Source organism: Podarcis cretensis, assembly GCF_951804945.1.
Source record: "Podarcis cretensis genome assembly, chromosome: 8".
Classification (NCBI taxonomy): Eukaryota; Metazoa; Chordata; class Lepidosauria; order Squamata; family Lacertidae; genus Podarcis; species Podarcis cretensis.
This window is the reverse complement of record NC_137177.1, coordinates 35,237,939-35,255,150: the sequence shown is the minus strand read 5'-3', so window position 1 is coordinate 35,255,150 and position 17,212 is coordinate 35,237,939. Positions and strand designations below refer to the sequence as shown.

The 17,212-nt window shown below is 47.6% G+C and overlaps 1 protein-coding gene across 6 annotated transcripts in view; it reads left to right on the top strand.

Annotated features, from left to right (window-relative positions):
* MACF1 (microtubule actin crosslinking factor 1) overlaps nucleotides 1-17,212 on the top strand; it is a 302,261-nt gene that overhangs the window by 42,583 nt on the left and 242,466 nt on the right. Inside the window, exon 1 of one of the 6 annotated variants that reach the window (XM_079988574.1) lies at nucleotides 7,146-7,305. The exons of the other annotated variants lie outside the window; for them this stretch is intronic. Within the exon in view, the coding sequence (XP_079844700.1) occupies nucleotides 7,254-7,305 (52 nt within the window). The 5' untranslated portion in view covers nucleotides 7,146-7,253. Of the gene's footprint in view, nucleotides 1-7,145; nucleotides 7,306-17,212 lie in introns of those variants that run through there. 6 annotated transcript variants of the gene reach the window in all.

Sequence of the window (17,212 nt, the reverse complement as noted above, 5' to 3'; positions counted from 1 at the left end):
GTGGTCAATAGTCTGGGACAAAAGTGAGCTGAGGGCACCGTCCGATGGCCGTGGTGGTCTGGGTCATCGATAGAAGCCTCAGCTGTGCCCAAGACACCTTCTCCCCGGGCCAAGAAATGTAATTTTGCTTAAACAGCCATCTGCCTCCTTTACTTGCCAAGGAGCCTGTGCAACCCCCTCCAATCTCTTTCAATGAGGGTCCAGGAAAAGCAGGGGAACAGGGAAGAGGGAGGGAGGAACCCTTCCCGCTTCTGTACAATAAAATTGGACGCTGACCAACCTGTTCCTCTCATGGGAGGCCAGCTCTGCTCTTGCTGTGGCTTCCAGACAGTGCCAGGATGTGGCTTTGCAGTGGTGGGTGGGCTTCCAGACCCTCTTCAGAACTGCTGAGGAGAGGACAAGGATGCCATGCTGTTCTGGTGGAGAGTGCTAAGCGCAACTGCTCCCCACCCCCTTCAGCATGTCTTTGGCACTTCCTAATTAGCAAAGAAGTATTTTTTCCAAGTCCTAATGGTCGTTTGTCTCCAATAGGCAGATGACACCCAGCTCTGCTTTTCTGTTTGTTCCATAAGCAGCAGAGGCAGTGCAGGTTCTGAATCGGTGCCTAGAGGCAATAATGAGCTGGATGTGAAGCAAAATATTGAAATTAAATCAAGACAAGACAGAGTTTCTGTTGGTAGGCATCTCCCAGGTCCAGGATTTGGTGATACAGGCTGTTTGGGACAGATTTGCAACCCCCTGCTCCCTTGAAGAAGCAAATGGGGATTCTTGGTTCTGCTAGAACTGTTATTGTCACTTGAGGCCCAGGAGACCTCAGTCACTAGGAGTGCCTGTGCCTGCCTTTGATTGATGTATCAACTACAGGCTTTTCTGGACAGGGACAGTGGTGTCAGTTATCCATTCTCCTGTAATCTCCAGGATAGACAGCTGTAATTAATTTTATGTGGGGCTGCCCTTGAAGGTGACCAGGAAGTTGCAGCTTGTGCATAATGTCATGGCCAGGGTTTGGTGGCAGCAGGGAGTCAGTCACATGTAACTCTCAAACAGCCAAACTCATTGCCAGTTATCTTCCAGACCCACTTCAAGGTGCAATTAAAGCCCTGAATTGGCCTGGGCCCCAAATATTGGAGAGAGCACCTTCTCCCATACCAACCTGCCCATACGTTAAGATCAGTGGAAGAGGCTCTTCTGCTGGTTCCTGCATGACATGCATTCCACCAGTGGGAAGGTGAGATTCAGTGCATTCATGATGGAGGTGGGGACTTGAATCCATGTTTCCCAGACCAAAGTCAGGCTTGGTTGATTCTTGGAGGCGGAAGATCCTCCCCCTGTTGACTCATGTGGTGTTTGGCCTTATTGGCTGCCGGTTTTCCATGCAGTTTGGAATTTTTTCACCTTTTTATGTTCTTGCACTACAGCATGGCCAAATGCTTAAAGCGATCCAATTTGCAAGGAAAATCTTCTTAAGGGAAACGAGTAGGAGGTCCAGTAGCAGCTGCTGCAGGTATTGTTGCATTGGGTATTCAGCTGCACCCTCTTGCAAAGATTTGTTTGGCCCAGGTGTGAAACAGTCCGTTGAACATCCTTGCAATAGCGTGGAGTTCCAGCTGTATCACTCCCATGTTGCATGTGGGAAGTTGTAGTTTTTGGTTACACACCTAGGATCCTCTTGTTGAGGTGAGTTTTGGACACACATCTTCCAACTGTAAGATAATGAATCAGTTTGGAGTAGTGAAGGAAGCACAGCTGCCCTGCCAGGCTTGCTTTGGTCTTACATGCCCAATGTTGTGGGGTGTTGTTGTTTAGTCGTTTAGTCGTGTCCGACACTTTGTGACCCCATGGACCAGAGCATGCCAGGCACTCCTGTCTTCCACTGCCTCCGGCAGTTTGGTCAGACTCATGTTGTGGGGTACATTGTCTTAATCTCCTTGCCCCCAGCCTTCTCCGCAACCACCAGCCCCAGGTAACCCAAGTACTACCTTGACTCCACAGCTTGTTTCGATCATGGTAAATAAGCAGATAGCCTTAACTGAATTTATTTGCTTTGTATTTGTGGAGGGACCAGTCGTTTGGCTCTAAGCTTTGGCTCAGCCTGCCTGTTTCTTTTCATGGAAAGGCTACAGCTTAGTGGCCAGGCACCTACTTCAGACTGCAGAGAGCCACTGCCTATTGGAGGAGACAATCCTGAGCCAAGAGAGAGCAAGCTCTGTGTTAGGCAGCTTCCTTTGGGGTTCACTTGGTTACATTTATAAGGGTGAGCAGGTTTTGTTTGGGCCGAGCTATTGCTATCTGGGCATGGAGACTTTTATTGTCTAGCTGTTTCGTTTCCAGTTCATTGGAACCTTTCGGGCTGGATCAACTTAAAAGATTGATTAAGTCCAGCCTTCTGGCATTCATGCAGATTCCTCACCCACCCAACAAGGATTCTGTCTGCCCTTTGGAGTGAGGCAGATCCTCTTCTCAGGAGGTTGCGCCAGGCTTAGAGCGAGTGCTGTGCTCTCCCTTCCGCTTGGCCTATCGTGAGCGATCAGCTCTGCTCTCGTTCAGGGAAAATGAATGTGTCCCTCCCTCTCTCTGTGGTTGCTGCAGATCAATAAATCAATCCCTGAGTAAGGGCAGTGTCCCCCATTGATGTGAAGGCAGATGATGGTGCCATTCCAGTGGAAGCACCAGGGGGGGGTGGAGGGAAGGTGCTAATTCTCCAGTTTCTGCTTTGTGTCTGCTTTTCCAGCTTTGCCATTCTCTAAAGAGGCTTGGAATGGAAATTCCTAGGGCACTTGGCAAATCTGCAGGCATGGAGCTGTGCCATTTTGGGTTCCTGTCACCAATGTTGCTGGGTGGGGTGGAGGTGGTTGTGGGGGTGGGCTTTAAATCCCCCCCTTTTGTAGGCCAGGGCCATCTGTTTAGGAGCCGGCCCTCCCAAAATATCTCATCCAGTCCCAAGCCTGGTTCCAGGCTGCAACATGCCACAAATGCAGGGCTGGTATGTTGCAGGTGGATGTGTACAGAGACCTCTTAGGCAAGTGAGCCCAGACACAACCTGCTGGGAACAGGCTCTCCCCTCATCCCAAGCCACTGGGCACATGATCTCTATTACAGTGGTACCTCGGGTTAAGTACTTAATTTGTTTCGGAGGTCTGTTCTTAACCTGAAACTGTTCTTAAGCTGAAGCACTACTTTAGCTAATGGGGCCTCCTGTTGCCGCCGTGTCGCCGGAGCCCGATTTCTGTTCTCATCCTGAAGCAAAGTTCTTAACCTGAGGTACTATTTCTGGGTTAGCGGAGTCTGTAACCTGAAGCGTATGTAACTCGAGGTACCACTGTACTGTTGAGGGGCAACTCCTTCCTTGCACCAAGCAGGGTGATTTCCAGACTCCTCTGTACAATCTGTTAATTCAGCAGTCTGCCCATTTTGCTTGCACAGAGATTAGATAATATTTGGGCTTAATTGGGCATTCTTTCCAATTTCTTTATGAGGCTGTTATATGGCCATGAGATTTCATCCTTCATTCACCCCGATTTGCTTGTGGGGTGCTTACACATCTTCCGGTTAGTAATTCTTTCATCCCATACTTTTCTTCCCATCACTTCCCAAACTGAAAGAAAAAACAAAAGCAAAAGTGGATTTGTTTTGTTAGGATGGAGAAGTGCTTTAATTCATGGAAGGTTCATGGTACAGCTGAATCTTTCTTGCAAAATAATGAGTCTGGAGGCACATTCAGTCATCTGTGCGTGCTCCAAAGTCCTTCCACCAAGCTTTTCCTAAAGGGAAAGAATTGAACTTAGCTGTGTAACACCCAGTGCTCCACCCCCGGTTGTGGTGTTGGGATGGGTGTGCACTAGGTGTTTGCAGTAACAGAAAATGGCTTCCCTTGACCCAGCACCTGCTTTTTTAGCAAAGAGATCTTTGAGCCCCAGAGGAGCAATTGTGCCTCTTGGATTCCTGGGCAAACAGCTGCTGCTCAGACAAGAAGCAGCAACTGGTGTCCAATGCTACTTTTGCAGCAAAGGAAACTGATACGGTGGCCATTGTGTGCTGGTCTCTGCTGTGCCCTCCTGCTCTTGGGGCCTCCTTAGAAAGATGAGAGCCTGGAAAGTTGGCTTGTTGATCAGGGCCTGGTTGCCATTTGTGGCTCTTCTAAGAAATACACTTTAAAAACACACACACACGTGTATTATTTTCCATGTAAGTGCTTACCTGAACTGATCCCCACATTCTTTGTTACCTTGGTATACACGGGATATAGTAGCTATTGCCTATTTTAAAAAGAGAATGTCTCTGGCCATGTGCTGAGTGACTTTCCAGCATGGCTGAGGAATCACAGCCTCTGCCCCTTTTGCATCCAGAGTGTTGCAGAGGGTAGAACTTATGTGTCTGAGTGTGAAGCTTCTAGGCTGGGTGAGCCCAACACCATTATTTAGGCTAGTAGTGCTTTGCATTTGTCCTGGTGCGATTTTTCTCTAGAAGCCTGAGTTCAAGTGTTTGGATTTCTGCTGTCCAGCTCCAAAAGAAATGCTAGACTCTCTCCCTGCTTGGACAGAGCACAGGGTCCTCAGTTTTAATCACTGGTCGAATTTGCTAAGTTGCATGTTTCAGCTCTCAGTCCTCTGTGTGTGCAGGCAAAACTTCTGGTTCTGTTGGTCGCTCCTGTTACCTTCTCAATTTGGCCCACTTTGCGCTGGGCTTTAATGGAGTAAAAGGGAGGAAATTCCATTGGGACGGAAGGAAGTGCGATAACATTGAGTGCTTTTGCAACAAGGCTGGTTCTGGTGTATAAAAATAGTGTTTGGGTAGGTAAGCAAGCACTTTGCGTTATTTGTAGTCTGAGTGAGGAGGCCTGGCAGCACCCACAGATGCTTTTCAGAGCAGCCCCAGCAACCCTCTGCCCACTGGGACCTTGCAGCTCTGCAGGCGGCTTCTGTGTGGGAGAGGAGGAGAGAAGACATTTGGCATTTCCACTCACAGTGAGGTGGGTCAAGCCTGCTCCCTGCAGGGTTCAGCTGTACTCCCTCAGATAGCATTCAGCAGTCCCTGGTGCGGAGACCGTGGTGGCTGCCATTGCTAAGGCGACTGACGTGGGAGGCTCTGTGGAGCGAGCTGGTGATTGGAAGAGTGGGAGGCTGGCCACGCGAGTGCTCAAGTTGCAGGAAAGCAGCAACAGAGAAGCAGGGGGGAGAAGGGAGGCCTGTGGGTGGGATGTGGGACTCTGGACAGGCTTAGGCAGCAGCACTATGCCAAGCTCACACCTAAACCCCTCAGCTGAATTCTGCAGCTTGCATTTTGCATCTTTCAATAAATGGGGGAGGAATATTTGTGTTTTCTCCGCTGTGGTTAGATATTATGCAATCAAACTTCCTTTGAAAAACCCATTTGCTGCATTGAGAAGGCCAAAGTTACGCAATGAGGGAAAATGTTCCGTGGATTCCAGTCACATTCCACTTGGATCACCTTTTAGGCTATTTGTTGCCAACCAAAAAGCCTTCTGAAAAACAAGTAGTCTCTTTAATTACTTTGCCATTTGCGTGCAAGCAAGAATCGCTGGGGGGGGGGGGAGGGAAGAAACCGAGGTGGGCTTCCTCTGTAGCAGGTCTGCATCACTGCCATGTAGGTTTGAGCTTATCTTCCTGTCTAGGATCTAGTTTTGTGCCAGCACATGGCAGAGTGTTGGGGGATAGTTGTATGCAAGAGGGAGAGGCCCTTCTGTGTTTTGCTTGCTGCATCCCCACAAATCCATGTGTCTTCATGCAGATTGCAAAAATTTGTGGCTTCTCAACACCATGTGTTGTATGGGAAACCACAGCAGCTCCTGTGGAATTTGGGTTTTTAGCCATGCTTATCTGAAGAATGAATATGATGTGGGAATCCTTCAGAGGCGACACAGAAGATGTCTGGGGAGGTATAGCTGTTGATATCCAAACAGACCTTTGACTACTGCTTACTTCTGCATACCCCATTTTCCTCCAGCATCTCTCTCCCCACCCCCCATTGCCAAAGGCCTTTCTGACTCTCTGGGATGTATCAAATGACCATAAATTGTATTGATTCATCTCATCAGAGACACAAAGTAATAGTTAGCAAAATTAAGAGTGTATGTGTGCAGCCTAGGAAAAATCTGGTTCAGATATGACCATAGCCACACATTCCAGTAGGTAGCCTTTAGGCAAGGTGCTTCTCTTAGCTTGACCTCAGCGCCGCCGCCCCCCCAACTGCAGTGTGAGGACAATAGTACTGATCTACCTTACAGTGGCTCACGGTGTAATGCAAAGCCATTGTTTGTTTGACAAACTATGAGCTATCTCACATGATCTAGCAAACCATGGCTCGTTTCTCCAAGGTTTGTTTTGTTTTCCATTTTGTACCTTTGTGGCTGGAGCGGAGCAGCCAAATTATAATTAAGGAACCACTAATAAATCTTAAACCATTATTAAATAAGGGTTTGGGTTTGCATAGAACACTGAGCCATAGTTTAAAAACCCCAAATTTCTAAGCCAATGATGGATCATAGCTTCAAATTTTGGTTTGTTGGTAGATGCTGGAGAGACTTTGGATGATGAAACAAACCATGGTTTAATAAGCAATAGTTTAATAAACAGTTGCTTAGCATTGTGTGCACACCAGGCCAGTGTTGGCATTCAAATTGCTATGCACTGAAATAAATTATATTAATACTAAGCATTGTGGTGACTCTCCTCTTTTGCATGGAGAATATCCAGTTGCATTAGTTCCATGTGCCTTGCTGCTTGGTGCTTCTGAATAACTTATTTGAAATCCCACTTACTGCGTGGATGAGGCCTTTCTCTCTTGCATATTTTCTCCAGCTGTGCCATTTCTCTCTCCCTCTTTCTGTGTGGTTTGGTTTTGGGGCGGGGTGGCGGTGGCGGTGGAACCCTACACCTCTCCTTCACTCACAGATGGGGCCTTTCTACAGTGTCACTGCTGGTTTGCATAAAGAAGAGGGAGGCGTATGGCTACGTATGAGGTTGGCTGACACCCAATGAGGTTTTTAATGCACACTTCACCTCAAATAAGGAAACACAAAGAGGGCCGTAACACAGGGAGGCTGGCCGGGTGACATCACTGCTCAAAGAGTGACCAAAGTGCAGTTCTTGTCTGGTGGCTGGTTAACTTGGAGCAGGACGGGAGGCTGGCTCGGACCGCCAGAGTGACTCTGTGGATCTGTGCATTAATTCTGCACCCCTTTGGGACATGGTCACGGCGCCTTCCAGCTGAAAGGAGGGCAATCCAGCGGGCAGATGAACACTGAGAAATACAGGAAGTTCCTGGATGGACTCAACAACCTGAAAGGTACAGACGCAAGCTCCTTTATTTCTCTCCCGTTGGAGTGTGTGTAGAAAGGAGCAAGGTAGCTGAGCCAGCTCTGTCGCCAGGCTCAGGAGGGAGCGGACCCATTCTCCAGTGGGCACAGGTGCCTGGGATAGGAAGGAATAAGCTCCCAAAGGCTGGCGACGGACAGCAGCTTTGCAGCCAGTTGAAGGTGGCTTGCCAGGCACTTCACTTGACTGGAGAGGGGGGCAGCTGTGCACAAGCGTTCCTTTTGTTCCACGGCTGCCTCTGGTCAAACAGGCTTTGCAGGTTTTTAGGACTCAGTGAAAACTGCAAATCCTTTTGGCCAGTGGTGCAAATGGGATGTGTGTCTGTACCATGAGCAGCAGCAGCACCAGTGATTTCCTCTTCAACCTGCCTTCAGCTCTCTGAAGAGCCATTGTCTCCAGCTGGAGACTGGCTTTGTGGGCAGTCAGGCTGGAAGGGAAGCGACTGTTCTCCTTCCTATTAATCTCTGTCCGCCTCAGGTCGGTTGTTCTGTTGGTGGGGCGGGGGATCGACCCCTGTCCTGCTTTGTTCTTCAAGAGGTAGCTGGTCCAGCCTTTGTCCTGGCGGTCCCACCTTGTTTCCGGTACCCATTTCTCCCAAGGTGTCTCAGTGAAGCATGAGTCAGAGTTTAAACATGAACCTCTTTCCTGCAATAGCTGAAGGCAATGGCTTTATACGGACAGAAAAGGATCTAGAAAGCATTTGCTCTTTTACATAAGAAAAACAACTCTCTTTTTTCTTAAAAAAAAGTTGCATTATTGCCATTCCTTGGAGTCCAGAGAGGGCTTTGCTAAATAACAACCTGAGAACTTTGCTTTGCTTCTTCCTGCCCTCTGAATCTACCATCATTGCTAGGTTCTGATTTGCAGAGAAGTTTCCAAGCATTTTCGCTCTGTGTGGTTTTTTTTTGGGGGGGGGGATATGGATGGACAGACACGTAAAGCTCTTGTATGAAGCAGGATTGTAGACCGGAGGGAGCAGATGGTGCTATGTGATCCTTTTGTAGCAGGATCATGATGGATGGAGACACTCCTTGATGCTCCAGCCAAGCTCTCACTTCCCAGCTCCATTTTTTTCCACCTCTTTCCCCCCACCCCACCCCCAGAGGTTGGGAGAGGGGATAAATGTGTCGATTGACATTTGATCAAGCTCTCTGTGGCCTCTTGAAGCAGGTGCTGGATGGTGGGGAGGGGGGCACTTGCACAAATGTTCAGTCTGCGCATGCGGTGTGTGGCTAGTGAGATACTTGGGCATGTGCTGAATTGCGACTTGGCTCTATATGCCTTCCAGATATTTTTGCAGCAGGGCAGTCTGTGCCATGCTGGAGATGTTCAGAGCCTTCTCAAGATTGATTGCCATGCCAGTTTGAAAAGGCAGAATGATGCAGGAGAATTCACTGTGCCCAAATGTTAAGTGATCATACTTGAAATGTTGCTCTGACAGGGGAGATGCTTATGGCTGGGGGTTTGACTGGCTTATTTGTAGCAGGAAAGGATTTTGGTGGATTCCTAAGGCTGATGCATGTTTTCACCAGGTTATGTCCAGCCACCCTTTTGGGGAGGTTGCCTTCCCCTTGGACCCACAGCCACATATTTCCTGTGCCCAGTTGTCTGCAAGCCCCTCTGAGCAGCAGAGAGAGAGGGACAGGAGCAGCTGCAGTGGGAAAGGGTGGAAGCCGATTCTAGGAAAGAGCCATAGCTCGGTGGCATCCCACCAATGTTGCATGCAGATGGTCCTGGGTTCAGTCCCCAGAATTTCCTCCTAAGTCTGAGAAATAGTCCTCTCTTGAGCCCCCAAGCAGCCACTGAGAGTTGATGTTGTGTCTGACCATCACTTTGGAACTCCCTGCCCATTGAAACCAGGCAGCCAGTCTTTGTGGTTAAAACATTGTTGGTTAGGCGAGCCCATCCAGACATGTCAGTGTTGATGTGCTTTAATCTTTTTTTAAAAAAAACTGTTGTTACTAATGTTTTAAATTGTTTTAAACTGTTTTATTGGTAGTTTTAATATTTCGCATAAACCGCTCAGAGATTTTGCTGCAATCAATTGGTGTCTGAGCTTCCCCAAATGAATAAATAAATCCACCCTGAGCTTTACAGATCGCTGTGGACATACAGTCAGATTCCTGGGTGTTGCAGCTTCCTGTGTCCCTATGGGCAAGGACTTAGAGGGGAATGGGCAGGCAGCTGGGCTCCATGACTCGAACCTCCTTTGTGTTGGCAAGCAAAGAAGTCTGCTCTCGACTCTTTCACTGGCTTGAACTGCAGGAGAATATTGTGTCTTGTTGGGGCGTCTCATTAGTCAATGTGTTTTGGCCTAGTTTTCTCTCTCTTTCCTGTTTATTTTCCTGGCCTCCAGCAGGGCTCCAGAGCTTTCCTGGGGTAGTCCAGTGACCCACTTTGACTTGTCGTGGCCTCTGTTCCTTCCGTTCCCTGTTGGAATAAGGGTGGTTGGTAATGGCAACTCCAGCAGGGAAGTCTCCCCGAACAAGCCTGTGTTTCAAGCACAATCTAAATTTGAAATGGTCATACTGCAGCCAGGCTTGTAGACAGCTGCTCACCTCATTGCCTCTGTTGATTTAAAAATTGCCTCGAGGTGACCAGGAAGGAGATATGGAAGGCAGTTCTTTTTTCCCCTTTTAGGTGACTGCTGTGCCACAAATGGTTGATATATAATGTGGGGTGTTTTGGTTTTTTGATTTTGTTTAAATGGGGCAGTCTTTGACTTGTTTGAGGCTATGATGGAACCAAAATATGACAGTTTCCTCAAATAAAGCAAGTTATTGGAGCTGAGGAAATCAGGAATTGCCTTAATTGGGGACGCAGGGGCTAGAAACAGCTTGGAATCTGCTATTTATTATGATGACTAGTAATAGTAGTAGCACCAGCAGCAGGAGCCGACGCTTTCTTAGGCTTAAAAGCATTGTTTGGGAGAAAGGCACTCCTTTCTCCTTTTGACTATTATGCTTAGGCAATGATCTGCCATGACTCAAATGGCATCCCGGAGAGCTTAAATTCAGCCCTGGCTGTCCATAATTTTTCTCTGGAAGTTCTCTCAGCTGATCATGATGTTTTGTGTTGCAAAGGTGAGCTGTGTGTTTAGTTTAGCTCAATGCCAAAGGGGCTGCCCTCTGCCTGTTTTCACATTCCCACCTGGCTCGCTGTCATTTTCATGTTGCCAGACTTAGAAGAGAGACCCATGACCTCCTATTCCTGCATTTGCCATACAAGAAGAGTTAATCCAGTTCACTTAAATTGGAAGGACTTTGTGTGTGCAGAAAGAGTGTGTCAGAGAAGAAAAAGTTGGGGCTGTGTCCTTCATAGATTTTTTTTTCTGTCTCCACCATTTGCAGCTGGTGTTGGGGAATCAAGTGTAAACCAAACTCCTGCATGGCTCAAGTAGTGAAGCAACTGTTTGGAATTAAGGGCAAGCCTGGAGACATTCTTTTAGCGCACACACACACACACACACGCTGGACATATAACTCTCCCCATTTGGCCAGCACATCAGCAGCTGTGATACGGAAGTGAGTTTGGCAACTCATTGCCAACCATCTGGTCTTTTTGTTTAAAACTACCTTTTAAAAAATGAATGATATTGCATACCTGTCTTCTGCCCAGTGCTGGACCTTCTGTTTTTCTCCACTTGGCCCAGCTGACCTTGTGTTCCACTTTGCTCCTCCTGCATTCAATTCTGCATCTATGCTGGTTTAGGGCTAGGCAATTAGCAGGTCGCTGCTGGATTTGTGGAAGAGATGGCATTTGTTCTCCTGATGCAGTCCCTCCTGCGTTCCTCTCCCCATGGCTTGTAGACCCTCTCAGAGAAGCAGAGGAACTCTGGCCCTTGGACTCAAGGAATGCTCAAGGAGCTTTGGCAAAAATTGTGGCCAGTGGGGAGTGGGAAAGACCTGGATTGCTGTGTGGCTTTTTGACATACTCCTTTGGGAGCCTGCTGTCTTGCTAGCCTTCTTCACTTCTTGATTGTTTTGAGCCCACTGTACTGAAATTATAATTTCATTGTTTTATATTTTATGTAAGATGGTTTGAGAGATTTAAAAAACAATAACAATCAAGCAGTGTGCAAATTTCATGAAATAAACAAATGTTCACATGCCTGCAGTGCTGTTGCTGTCAATGTCACAGCTTCCCCACATGACTGCAAAAGGCCTTCAAAGAGATTGCAGCCCAGAACTGTGGTATTTGGTAGCAAAGTTGATACTGTTGAATTTGGACTCTGGTCACTGGAACATCAAAGTAACTGTCTTCCTTTGTTGTAACTGTTTTTGCTGTGCTGCTGCCAAAGGTGGCTGTCCTGCAAGGATTTCCTTAGTTTTCATTTTGCATCTCTTTGGCCTCTGCATGGAGATGGGACAGACCTTGGTGTTTCATGGCTACCTCACTGCCCTGTTTATCTTGTACCCTGACAGGTAACCCTTCACACATGTGTCAGAGAGGGGGCTAAGACACAAATGCTAAGGCCTCAACTAGCCTGTTAGTCTTCTAGACTTGTGTTGAAATCTAACCAACAATTTAATGGGTTGCTCCAACTACTCTGTGCAACTTCTTCACAATGAAATGAAATAAAACCTGGTGCGTGAATTCTGAATTCCTGATTTACCTTCAGCTTTCAGGGTGTTGGGCAGGCAATCCTACAGGTTGAGTTGGGCCATTGGGGATGGATTCTACTTGACACTGGTGCCAAGAATGAAGCAACTGCTGTACTTAATTAATATGATACATGGAGCTTAAATCAAGCTCTGCTACAGCCCCAGAGTTACTTTTATGTCTGAAACTTGGAAACTGCAGAACCTCTGAGCATGTGCAGAATACCTTCTCATCACTTGAGAAGCTACAGGCATCCCAGGGTAGACTGGGGCTCATGGCTTTCAGTTTGAATGATGTGCTGGGGCAACCCAGCCAGATGGGCAAGGTAAAATAAAATGGTAAATTTTGCACTTTTGATGTGGCCTCTTTCTAGCCCCACGTGACATACTGAATGCATGGGATGAAGACTGGATCACAACGTTCCACAGATTTGGTACCCCCTAGTGGGTCCCATGAACAGGTCATGGGGAGGGGAGAATGACCCACAGGTGCTGTTTGGATTACTTCTGCTGTGATGCCATGATCCCGTAAAAGTATTTTGCTGATATGATTCTTTTTGTACGTGAGGCCCTTGCGAAATGTGATACAGTTCTTAACTGGATTGAAGGAAGATATGTCTTAGAATCTAATGTTAGAACTTGGATACTTAGAATAACCTGTCCTGGGCTTCTTATGAAGGGTGGGATATAAATAAAACTTAACAAAATAAAACACCATCCATCTATCCTGCAGATGGGTGGAATGGAGAAAACACCTTTGAGCCTGTGTGGAGTGCCCTTTTTGTCACCATGAGGTCTGTTCGGAAAAATCTGTAATACGTTTCCAAGCCCAGTTCAATGTTGAGTCAGCTCCAAATCTCTGAAGGAACCCCTTCCCCTTCTCCACTTGCCCAGGCTTTAAGTTTGGTACTAGAGGTTCTTATAGTTGTCCTGCTATCAGGTGAACAATGCTGTGTGAAAATGTGGGGAAATACCTTTTTGGTGGTGGCACCCCATCCCTGGAATGCCCTGTTGCGGTGTGTCTAGTGCTCACATTCCTTGGTTTTTTGGCACTGGCTAAAGATGTCCAGGGTTCTGCGTGTAGTTGTAATATGGTTTGTTGCTGTATTAAAAACCTGCTATAATACATAGCAGCTATATCATTATGATAATGCTTTAGTAATTTTTCTCTGATGGGTTGGATTTGTTTCTTTTTGCAGCAGTCATTGTGATTTGTTTTATGTTATAACAATCCTGGGATTGTTAAAACAATGAAGAATGGGTTTATAAATGCAAGGAAATGAAATAAATACGGTAATTATCTCAACCTTAATTTCTTTTTTCAGTATAGAGGGTTTTTTTTATTTTGCCCTTCCGGTGGCTCTGCGTCTTTTAAACTGCCAAAACTGTACTTTAATAATACATTAGGACAAATATGTTGTAATTGGTATACTTCATTTTAGTTTATGGCATGGGAATTTCTGCCCTTCTTTCAAAGAGCTGAGGGCGGTGTACATAATTCTGCCTCTGATTCGTACAACAACCCTTTGAGGTAGGTGAGGTGGAGAGGCAGGAACCTGGCCAATGGTCACCTAGGGAGCTTCATGGCTGACTGGGGATTTCTGAACCCATTTGTCTCCCGGTATTGATTTTTGTCATGTAAGCCATTATGGGGGCTTTTGGCCAGTTAAGTGGGAGCTTGCATTTGAATGAATAACAATAGGAATATCCCCATTTTGATCCATGCTGAGTCAGCAGTGTTCTCTCCCCGTCATTCCCCAGAGGGTCCTTGCAGAAGCAAAGCCCTCCTGTTAATTGTCTTATTTGTTCCCTTAGGCTGGAAGTCACATTGCTAATGTAGGTCACTGAGCTTTCCAGGAGAAATTTCCTGCCTCAAGTTTTGATGGGCAGCAGCCATGACGGTCACTGCTCTTGAACAGACACACACACATGCACACGCCCTATGCAAAGTGCCCAGTGGCTTCCTGTTTAGCTCACGTGGAGGGAGAAGCTCTTTTGACCAAGATTTTATTATGGCATCAACCTTGTCTTGTGGGTTTCACTTTCTCCCCAGCTGGCTTGTTGTTTTCCAGCAGGCAAAGTTCCAGTAGCCAAGGTTTCTGGACCACTTTTCCTCCCCTGTGTGCCTGGCCCATTGTCCAGGAAACCTTTGGACCCTTAAAATGCTTCTGGCTAAGCCTTCCTACAGAAGATGGCTTCCTTCAGTCTATCTGCCCTAAAGCAGTCTCAGAAAACAACTGAACTATTGAAGGTTCATTCATGAACCCCATTCAGGTGGCAAAGGTGTGTTTCTGGGGGATGAGGAGAGGGAGAAGCCCTGCTTCATAGCTCTGAAGCTTTGTTCTCCATTAAGGAGCAGCAGCCCCTTGGCGTTTTCTTACCTGACCTTCTGTGTGTAAGTTTCAGGGGTGGGGATTTGCCAGTGTTAATGACACCAGCCTTTGCCAACCAGGTGCCCTCTGGATGCTACTGGACTACAACTCCCATCATCCCCTGTCAGCAGGGGCAGATGGCAGTGGAAGTCCCACAACATCTGGCCCAATCGCCTTCTCAATCCGGCTCACAGACAGTCCGGAAATCAGCGTGTTTTTACATGAGTAGAATGTGTGCTTTTATTTAAAATGCATCTCTGGGTTATTTGTGGGGCATAAGAATTTGTTCATTATTTTTTTTCCAAAATATAGTCCGGCCCCCCCACAAGGTTTGAGGGATAGTGGACCAGCCCCCTGCTGAAAAAGTTTGCTGCTCCCTTGTCTTGAGTGTTTCATACCATGGGTTATATTGTTTTACGGTGTGTTTTCTCCTTTTGTTAACTTCTAGGTGCGTTCTCTGTCCTCAAAAGCGCTTTTTAGAAATGGCCTTTGCTTCCTTGAGTTTCTGTGGGGTGATTTGCTTCTGCCTTGAGGCTGCAGCTGTGTGTCATAATTGGACATGTAACCAGTAGCTTTCCACTGGAGTCTCTCTGGAGTGTGAGCCAGATGTTGACGCAGTAAAGTGGGTTAAGTGCCAGAAATTGGGCTGAAGCACAAGCAGCGTGCCCCCTCCCTGCCTTTTTGCTGTTTTGGGGTCACCATTCTGAATGCAGTATCATTGTCTGGTGATGAAAACATCATCTGCCCCTGACCATATGTCCCCGTGCCTGTTTCCCTAAAGATACACTCAAAACCCAGTCTTCTGACCCAAGACGATGCTAATGTCTGCCCAAGGTGGATAACTGTGTCTTCGGATGGGATTTATCTGGTCCTCTGACTCTTTAGTGGCTGTGTATTTACTGAATCTGGGTGTTCCCCGAAATCATACCTGCTAGGGAGTGTCCATGTTGCTTGGACTGATTTGGCTAGCAAAACAGGGCTGGGTTCTTTCAGGCTCTGAATGTAAGAACATTGTTTGAGATCTTGTCCTTGCCACTTGCCCAATACCTTCACCACCCTTCAGCTTCCCTGAAATAGGTGGTTAAAGTGTTTTCCCAGGGTATCTGTTTCAAGTTACTTATTTATTGCATTTAAATTCTACCTTTTTCTCTGAGGAACTCAAGGTGTGGTGTATGTGGTTCTCCTCAACACAACAACGCTACGAGGTAGGTTAGCCTGAGAGATGGTGTCTGGCCCCTAAGGTCACCCAGGGAGCTTCATGGCCGAGTGGTGATTTGAACCCTGGTCTTCCAGGTCCTAGTCTTAGACTCTAACCCAGGGGTCGGCAACGTTTGTTGAGGCTGGTCTGGTCCACTCTCCGGCAGACCTTTCAGTAGGCCGGAGCGTGCGTTCCTGTGCACTCAAGCTATTTCTGCCACTCTCCCGGGTTGGAAGAGCGCTGAAAATAACGTGTGCACATGTGCATGGCGCTCCTCCGTCCCGGAAGTGTGCTGGGAATAGTATGTACGCATGCGTATGTATGCTCATGTGTGCACATGCTATTTCCAGCGCTCTTCTGACCCGGAAGTCGGTCCCTGCGGCAAGAAAAAAAATGGCACCGCGGGGGGAAAAGCACAGAATCCCCATGCCGTTCCACGGAACAGCCGTGGGCCGGTTCCAGGAAGGCTCATGGGCCGGAACTGGCCCATGGGCCCTGGGTTGCCAACCTCTGCTCTAACCACTGGGTGCAATCAAACTCAAACCTCTTGTGCTGCAGGGAAGGGGAGAAAGGGATGAGAAAGTCTGTTCTGAGAATGTCCGCCATAGATAGCCTTAGAAGGCTGACTTTTCTGCCAAGGCTTGAGAGTGATCACCAGTTCTCAGGAGTTAGAGGTGCTCTAATGAAGGCATTGTTCCTTCTGGCCTTACTTCTTAACTCTCTCCCCGCCCCCTTGGTGTCCTGCCTGGGTGAACAGGTCTTGCAGGTTTTTGGACTACAACCGAAACCTGCAAAGCACATTTGACCATAGACTACAGAGGTGTGCCAGGAAAGAAGAATTCATGTTCCATGAGCGGCAGAAACAGTTTTGTCTGAGCCAAGCTGCATGTTGTGCTAAGCCTGTGCCTAAAAAGTCTGCTTAAAACTGGCCACTCTCTGTCAGCAAAAACTCTGTGTGCACCACTAATTCCAGATCATGACCAGGAGGAGAGCATGACTCTCTTCCCTTCCCCCCATTCTCTGTGCCACTTTCCTGCTGGAAATCACCTCTGAAGGTGCTATTTGCAGCAAACTGCTTTCAAATGACAGTTAAAGACAAGAGCTAGGAGGAATTGGCCGCTTGAATCCTTGCCCCGGGGTGCCATCAGGTGGCGTCTGGGGGGGTAGGCAGGGCTCAGGATGCCACCTCCAGTCCCCCATTTCCAGTGTTTATTTTCCGTATTTTTGCTTTTTTGCCCAGTCATGTGTTAATTTCCTTGAACTGGAAGCAGTTGGGGCCACTCAAGGTGTCGGTGTATGATAAGACAGCCTGAGCTATGACTCTCTCCGTGTGTGTGTGTGTGTTTGTGTTTGTGTGTAGGTGCCTTGAGACTTTTCTAGCCCCCACCCCCACCCCTGGGGCAAGGGGCACGATCCTTTGCAGCATCCCAGTGCTGTCTTGTGGAGATGGGTGGGAAACTGCATGGATCAGGGTGGGTGGGTGCAGTCCTAAGTATTTCTTGATGGCCTGTGGTTGAAGTTTCGTCTTTCCTTCCTCACTCCAAAATGAATGTTGGAGGCTTTTTAAAGGCTCCTGGGGGCGCAAAGGCCACCTGAGAGTAGATGGAGCCTGGGGACTTCCTGCCAGAGCAAGCTGGTAAAATTCCTATTTCAAGCTTGCGTCGTGGTTTTAGCCAAGCCCCTTTTCCTCTCAGGCTTGGCTCCCCA